This window comes from Helianthus annuus, chromosome 16, assembly GCF_002127325.2.
Source record: "Helianthus annuus cultivar XRQ/B chromosome 16, HanXRQr2.0-SUNRISE, whole genome shotgun sequence".
Classification (NCBI taxonomy): domain Eukaryota; kingdom Viridiplantae; phylum Streptophyta; class Magnoliopsida; order Asterales; family Asteraceae; genus Helianthus; species Helianthus annuus.
This window is the reverse complement of record NC_035448.2, coordinates 139,602,537-139,611,763: the sequence shown is the minus strand read 5'-3', so window position 1 is coordinate 139,611,763 and position 9,227 is coordinate 139,602,537. Positions and strand designations below refer to the sequence as shown.

The window sequence follows — 9,227 nt, the reverse complement described above, 5'->3', positions numbered from 1 at the left end:
TTAAAAGCAAGGTGAACAGGTTCAACGACCTGTACATACGCAACAAAAACAATACAAAGAGTGGTATGTCGGACGAAATGTTGTTGTGGGCAGTTAGAGAAGAATATGTTGCTGATAGAAAGAATAACCCAACTGGACATCAATTTCAATATGAGCATGTTTGGAGGGTTGTGAAGGACCACAAAAAATGGTCCGGACCAATCAAGGTATACGGTGCTCAGCCGCCCAAACGCACAAAGACATCGAGCACGAGCACTGGTGAATACACCTCGGTTGGTACTCCTTCCGATGCTCATACCACGGCCTTCGACCCTAACGCTGATACATCATTGTCGGTGGAGGATTATGGCATCTCACTAGGTGATGATGTCCATGTGTATGATGATGATGATGATGATGAAAATGTTGTTCATGTTGAGGTTGAACCAACACAAAGGCCAACCGGGAGAGACAAAGCAAAGGCACAGGATAAGGTTAAGAGGAATGCCAAGGCAGGATCTTCTTACCAAGAAAAGAAAGAAGAACTACTTGACCGGTTAAACGAAACTCTGTCTCTTAAGCAACAAGCGATTGGTGATTGGAGAGTTCATATGACAGACTACTTGGAATTTAAAGAGAAAAAAATACTTTACAGCCCGACTGCCCACATGGACCCGGTTCAAAAAGCCCGACATGACATTGAGTGTGCTAGGATTAAGGCAAAGTATAACATGGATTGATCGAGAGTAGTTTATGTTTATTTTTAAAATGTTTGTTTTTAAATCTAGTTTACTTTTGTTTTTAGGTAATGCAATTTCTATGTTTTTATGTTTTTTTTTTATTTTACTTAAATTATTTATCTTAATTATCTAATCATTTAATTTATTTGAATATATTTTAATAATTTAAGTAAGTGAACTTAAAAAAAATGGGTAAACTTAAATAAAAAATGGGTGATGATGTGGAAAATGTAAGGATATGTAATGATGTTTGTATGGTTGGAGATGAAATTGGTGGTTTTTAAGAATTTGTAAGGATTTTTAAGGATATGATGTGGCAGCTGATTAGGCATCTAAGGGCGCCGTTTGCATTGGAGATAGTGTTAGCATTGTTTGATTTTTTTTGTAACAAGGGTGTGTAGAAAAATGTGTAAACAAGTGATATATAGTTTTAGCATTTTTTTTGAACGGCCAAAGAAATAAAAGCTCAGCTACCTGGGATAACTTAATGGCAAAATTCGGCCCATACGTCCGGGCCGCAGTGTCTATAACACTACAATGCGTTATTCGTACAACTGTCTATAGCTTTAGCATCTACAACGCATTATTCATACAAGTGTCTATAACACTACCACGTGAGCTTTTAAATAACAGAATAATATTTCAATGGATAAATCACATAGTACATTTGCTAATACAAATATCCATATCTGTAACAAAAACAGTTTTGCTTTTGTTTTGTTTTGTGACTGCATTCATTCTTACTATACCCATCCTTGGACGTCTTTGCATAGACAAACCCACCATTGTCATGTTCATCGTTAGATCATTTCCAATGGTCTTCGACGGATGGCTGCCATGATGAAGATCCGCACGAGCTGCAAACAAAAAACCCTCTCTTTCTCTAATATATGATCTCTTCCCAATGGCGGATCCAGAAATTTTTTTCTGTGGGTTCATTTTTTAAGATACTCTAATATCATAGGACTGGATGTAAAAAAATTCGGGTCGGTCCGACGGTTCGGGTCGGGTAAAGTTCATCACATAATAAAAATTAAAAATACGATGTAATAATAAAAAAATATGGTCATTAGAAATTTAAAAACATGTAACACAAATTGTCTAATTCATATTCACATAATCATTCAAGTTCAACAAAGTAACAGAAACAAATAACAATTCACATTTTTCATATAATCATTCTCAAGTTCAACTAACATATTAATAACACATTACATATATTCATTAAAAAGAAACAAAGAATGAAAGAAACTAAAGAAATTGTAAATTTACCTTTCATTCTTTCAAGAAAGGTATAGAAACTGAACTCAAAGTGGCTTGTGAAATCATTAATTCGAAGTGTAGACGTTGGTTTTGGCTTGTGAAATCGTGAATCAATGAGAGAATTCAGATTTGATACTTGGCAGTGATAGGGTCGAACTCACTCTTGAATGGATTAAGGGAACTCTGATGTCGAGTTTAGAAAAGAAAAGCCAAGCTTGAAAATGCTTCAAAATTCTTCATGCCAGATCGTCCATAGCCACGAATTAGAGCTTGAAAATGCTTTAAAATTCTTGTCATTAGTACAAAGCCCACTCATGTATACAAAACACACCACCACGTGAGCATTTTCTCTCACGGTCACAGCCATCCCATTTGGACGCTCTTAGAGTGTATGATCTGGATAAAATGTATTATTTTTGAGGAAACATAAAGAATAATTCAATCTGTAGATTTGTTATCATTCCGTGAGCCACTCTGCATGTGGACAAAGTTTTTCTTGCTAGAAATGAATTTAAAAAAGTACATTACTATTTTAATATTTATTTTAAAACACATGTGCATTCCACCATGTATTATTTTATTTTCCCCATGTATGTAATTTACAATCTAGACATTGTACGCCGCGTAGCAAGTATTTTATGAGTTTTCAATGATCTTATCTGTTGACCAACGTTTTGAAACACAGAACTTATTAATAATGGAAGTTTCTTGGAGGATGACAGGAAGCTGCTTGATCATATCTATTACAACGATAATGGAACACTATTTATAGCAGTAGATCAGTTACTGATGATACTCCATCAGTTCAAGATACTACTTATTTCAATATAGTTAACACTTAGAAGTGATGAGGACTCCAAGTGGTCAGATGAGCACAGGTTTAAAAAAAGGTTCATGGAGCCTTGAAGAAGACCAGAAGTTGGTTTCTTATATCAATAGATATGGCATCTGGAACTGGTCTCATATGCCTAGATTTGCTGGTAAGTAAATCCACATATAGGGTTTTCGGATCTACGATTATGTGATATTGAAATAACATGATTTCTTATTGTTTTTTTTTTGTGTGTATTTAGGCTTGTCGAGAAGTGGGAAGAGTTGTAGACTTCGGTGGATGAATTATCTTAAGCCTAACGTAAAGAGAGGGAACTTCTCCAAGGAAGAAGAAGAAATCATACTGCATTCTCATTCACTTCTCGGCAATAGGTATGCATAGATATCGATCAGTTATATATTATATTATTTATTTGAAAATCCATCACTAACCAACTTTTTCTCTGGTATAAATGATCGGGTCTATATATGTTTCAACAAGTCAGATAAACATTATAGAATAAAGACTCAAATTAAAAGACATGAATGGTTGGATTTCAACACATACCTCTTGGTTCTTAGATAAAATGTAATGTGGATGTCTTAATCACTTGGCCGACAAGCCAATCTAATCCGCCTAATCCGTGTATATTAATTTAATTACATAGAATTTATTAAGATATATACTTTTAGGAGTGGGGTATAGTAAGTTAAGTATAGTAAATAATCATTAATGCCCTCGTTTCTTTAATCTATTCACAGATGGTCTGCAATTGCAGCAAGACTTCCTGGTCGAACTGATAACGAAATCAAGAACTACTGGCATACTCATCTCAAGAAACGTGGGACAGACAACCTACTGCATCAAACAACCAACCCAAACGATTCGGACATATCATCTACGTTTGAATCCAGTGATATTAAGAACATACAATGTGAGCAGGTTAATCATGTAAAAGATATTATTGAGACCCAATCCTCAATGACTTTTGAAGATGATGCCTCTTCTTCATCTACTACTACCACTTCTTCCATAGAGGAAGAAGGTGACATTAAAGATAATCACTATGATATAGGATCCCCAGGAACTGTTGAAGATCTTCAATGGTTTTGGAACCAACTTTGCCCAATTGAGAACTTGGAGCATGGAAACAATTATCAAGACCCGTTTTCTGATTCGGTTTTTCAAGATTCGTTCCATGATTCAATCAGTCTCTACTGCTTATACAACCATGAGTTTGGCATTTAGATAACTTTTAGGAATGGCATCCGATCTCACCTTAGGTGTTACGAGCTTGCTCAAGTTTTTCCTTTTGGAAGAGTGCATTGTACATGAAAACAATCGTGTACAAAATTTTTGAGGTCTGAGATGCTCAAGTTTTTCCTTTTGGAAGAGTGCATTGTAGGAAACTAAACTATCAAACTCTCTAACCTATTATAAATTCCGAACAGGTCTGCTAGCGGGGTGTGTTTGTTATTGAATATTTCTGCTTAATTTCTCTTCAACCTTTTTATACGAAGACCCTTATATAAAGTAGGAGGCAAAGTCTGAATTTTAAAGATTTGAGTAAATTACTATTTGAGTCCACTTTGATCATTTTAACTATTTTTTTTTGAAAGGTAATCATTTTAACTATTTGAATCTAGGGATGATAATGAGTCGAGTTCGCGTTGAGTATTGATAATCTCAGTCTCGGGGTTGGTTCAGGTACAAACCATATTTATCCTACAAACTGTAAGAACAGATCCTAGCACTTAAAAAAGTTAAATTAGCACATACCAAAACTATATAAAAGTAGCACTTTTGAATTATATTAGCACATGAAAATTAATCATGGTAATTGATTTTAGCACATATTTGAATGATATCAGCACTTTTCTTAATCAGCACATTAAAAACAAAAGGAAGATTCAAATAAAGAATTAATTGCTTGTTAGCATATTTATAGATAATTCAATATAATTGATATTATTTAGGATATTATTTTATCATTTCTCTATAATTGGTTGGATGCCACATGACACTTTTTAAATGGTTCTTACAGTTTGTATACGAAATATGGTTTGTATTTGATCATATTCCTCTGAGTCTCATACCCGGTTGTAAAGTCATGTCCCATATCCGGTCCAACACCCCTCGGGTATCGAGCATTCCCGCATGCATCTGGTATACCAATTTATTTGTTAAAAATAGACTCATTATGATTTTCTAATACATTTTTTTACTATTATAATTATTGTATGATTTTTTATTTATATAACTATTACAAATTAAACAACAATAAATTACATATATATATGTTTTATTATAAAATAATTTCATTGCAATATTTATATAATTTTATATGTATACGTCAATTCACAACATACAAAAATATAAAAAATATTATCATACATAATCTAAAAGAAAAATTAATTTTCCACATATCGAGCCTACTAAAATATAAAGCACTAATAGACAAAGGGTTGAAGGAAACAAAAATATATAAAATTTTTGGGTATATGTTTCGGGTATACGAGTATGTGGTTTCAGGAAACTAGACCGGGTATCACCTAATCTCATACCTATCTCATATCTAAGAAAATTTTGAAAAATATATAAAATTTTTGGGTATATGTTTCGGGTATACGAGTATGTGGTTTCAGGAAACTAGACCGGGTATCACCTAATCTCATACCTATCTCATATCTAAGAAAATTTTGAAAACTAATATAATTCCAGTCCTATACCCGTTGGGCTTTAGGTATACCCGCCTAGATGATTTAGGTTTCAGGTATACTCGTCCCGGGAGTTTTCGGTTCTAGACATACTCGTTGGTCTCAGGTTCTTTTTGCCATGCTTACTTGAATCCAATCCTTAAATTCTTAACCTTTTGAGTCCCTGTGATTTCCAATTTTAAAAATTTAAATACAATTGACTAACACCTCTCAATAAGTCTATTTGCACTTTCCAATGGTACATCCTTACCGCTAAAAAGTTGAATTAATTTATTATATAACTAGTTTAAGCTTTTTTTTTTTGAAAATTAAACTTCATTAAAACAAACCTCCTACCTAAAAGGGCAAAAGACCAAACAAGTTACAAAACCCCCGATCTAAACGGGCAATGGGCAAAGAAATTACAACATATACATAGGATATTTACACCATTCCGTCCACCTAATGTAATTACATATATATCTATTTTTAACCCAGGCATAACCTCTAGATTTTACCTCCTCTATGATATCTTGCAGGCTACATCTTTTCTGATTAAAGACCACGTCATTCATTTCTTTCCATATGCAACAGGACGATATCAAAGCCAACCCATAAATGATATTTTCCTCCTTGTTGCATTTAATGAATTTATGTATTTCTAAGATGTCTTTATACTAAAAGAAGTAAAGTGACGGAATGCTGCACCACCCGCTGAAAGCCGCCCACACCCTCAAAACAACCGAGCACGCAGTGAACAAGTGCTCCACCGGTTCCTCGACCTCATCGCAAAAAGGGCACGTAACTGATGTAATGGCCACGTTCTTTCTTCTTAAATTTATTCTAGTAGGGAGCCTGTCCAGATTTCCTCTCTAATTCATGATGTTGCATTTTATAGGCACCCATTTACACCAGACGAAATTTGTAGGGTGGCAATTACCCCTATCCGCTATCATAGCCAATTTGACCTTCTTCACCGAGAAACCGTTCTTACTATCGCCACTCCAATACCAAGCGTCCTTATCTTTGGAAAAATTCAACAAGCTGAGCATCTCGCAACACTTCTTCCATTCCTCAAGCTCCTCTTCTGACTCAGGCTGTCTAGATCACTGCAAAGTGAAAGCTCCACTTCCACTGTCTGTTTCCATTCTCTCTGCAATCCTGCATGATTTAAACAATTCCAAACCAAATAACTGAGGCCACCTCTCCCGAAGGGAAGGTCACCCACCCTAGGGCTGGCATATCGGGTCAATCCGATCTGTTAAGACACGAACCCGATAAGACACGAACACGAAACCTGTAAACACGAACACGACACGAAATCTTATCGTGTCTGATTTTCCAAACACGAACACGGACCTGTTAATAAACAGGTTACACGAAATGACCTGTTAAGACACGAAAATGTTACCATCATATCATATGACCTGTTTAAGACACGAACACGACCTGTTAAGACACGAACATGACCTGTTAAGACACGAACACGACCTGTTAACCCCACATATTTGATATATTTTTTTAATTTAAAATTATAAACAGGTCATTAACGGGTCTTAACAGGTTAACGGGTTTTAACCTGTTTAGACACGAAATTTAAACAGGTCTTATCGTGTCGACCTGTTTAGACACGAAACCTGTTAACTTCGTGTAGGTTCGTGTCGTGTTATCGTGTTCGTGTCAGAATTGCCAGCCCTAACCCACCCACGCGTCAATCCAAAAACGAATATCGACCCCATTCCCCACTTTACCCATGATAAGGCGATTTAAACCCTTCCTATTTAGCTTGATTTTGGATATCAAATTAACAATGTTTTTCCAACAACCCGATATATTTTTGTTAAGAGGAAGGAAGCTCCTTTGGTTATACTTACTATTACACGCTTCCACCACACCAAAGATTATGGTTATCCACTCTGTATCTCCACCCCCATTTAACCATAAGGGCATCATTTACCTCTTTAAGCCTGCTTATACCCAACCCACCTTTTGTCTTGGGCCAAGTAACCTAATCCCAAGTCACCCAGTTCATTTTAGAATTATTTCCAGAGCCAGCCCAAAGGAATTTTCTCATTTTGGCTTCGAGGGACTTAACGACCCCCGCCGGGGCCTTATATAAAGAAAAATAATAAATAGACAGGCTTTCCAGCACATAATTGATCAAAGTAAGCCTACCCCTATCGATAAAGTTTTAGCTTTCCACCCCAACAATCTTTTATCAAAAATCTCCAAAATTGGATTCCAGTTGTTGATTCTATTCATATTTGATCCCACCGGAATCCCCAAGTATGTCAGCGGGATAGAATCCAGTTTACACCCAATCACCTTAGCCATATCAGACACCGCCCCACTGACAACCCCCAACCCATATATATTAGATTTTTGAAGATTTATTTTTAAGCTTGAACATAAATAGAATAGTTTAAGTACTCATGTGTTACACGGGTTACACAATATTAATTACATTATTTATCAGTGTTTACATATTTTGAAATGAAATAAATGTTCCATTATTACATATGTAAAGATGAAATTACAATAAACTAAAAACAATAACAAAAAATCACTTATCGTTAAAGATTTCATATCTCAATCAAATAATAATGCAAGAAATAGGAACTTAAGTCATTTGTAACTTTGTTACATAATATTAGTAATAGTAACGTAAGAAAACCAAAAACAAATGTCTAATGAAAGATACTAAGTTTAAAGACTTCTTTTTAAAGACGTTAACATGAACAAGAACTATGAAAATGACTCATCCTTCTAATATCACGTGCCTTAGGCATGTTTGGTTCATATGCAAACAAATTCTCTTCATTTTTACCATTCGTACCCTTTTTATGTCAAATCATTAATATTTCTATTTTCGCAACTAAAAACCTATTAAATTGAATGTTTTATATCGACCCCATTCCCCACTAACAACCTATTAAATTGAATGTTTTATATTTTTTAAGCTTTTATTTTTTCATAAAGTGTGAGATAAAAAAACACCACATTTGGACGCTTTTCTTGAAACCTGCACATTACAAAATCCCAAATCACTTTATTTGATAAATTTTAATACATTTTTTGAACACCCAAACAACTTCAATATATACACACAAGAACATAATTGCTATACACTAGGACCCGCTAAACATGATACAGTTTAATAAGCAATACTTTTGTGATGCACCTCTAGCTTCAACATCGTACCTTTGTGATGCACCAACCATTTAATTTTTAACTTTGGTCCCCTATACTTTTCGTCTTTTACAAATTTTCGTTTTGTGTTTAGTTCTAAATTTTGCAACTTAACACAACACAACGTGCGTGTATGGTTCGATATGTTTACGTTTCGTTCTAAACTTTGCGAGTTAACACGGCGCAAAGTGCATGTGTGATTCAACGCCTTTACATCTATTTTTTCTTGTTTGATAAGTTCACCGCAACACGCTTGTTCTAGATCGACTTAGTTATTATTTTCTAAGTTTTATGTTTTGATTTAATTTCTTTGCAATAACATGCCATAACTTCAGTGTTGATTGAGATGGTCAGTGGTGGTGGTATGGCATTGATGATATATGGCATGGTTTTACGCTCCCATTGCAACACGGATGTTAATACTGGTATTTTATAAATTTCTAAAGACACTGTTGTGAACGCTTATTTTTATCGACGTTAATTGCCTCAATGCATGCGCATAACCCACTCCTTCATAGTTAAACGACAACAAATGAGATTTGAAGTAAT

General features: G+C 34.8%; 1 protein-coding gene across 1 annotated transcript; it reads left to right on the top strand.

Annotated features, from left to right (window-relative positions):
- Positions 1–2,755: 2,755 nt before the first annotated feature.
- On the top strand, positions 2,756–4,306 carry LOC110917852 (transcription factor WER). The gene is made up of 3 exons (XM_022162291.2): positions 2,756–2,962; positions 3,056–3,185; positions 3,555–4,306. Exons 1-3 carry the CDS (start codon positions 2,830–2,832, stop codon positions 4,039–4,041), a joined length of 750 nt encoding a protein of 249 aa, XP_022017983.1. The 5' UTR covers positions 2,756–2,829; the 3' UTR covers positions 4,042–4,306.
- Positions 4,307–9,227: the final 4,921 nt, after the last annotated feature.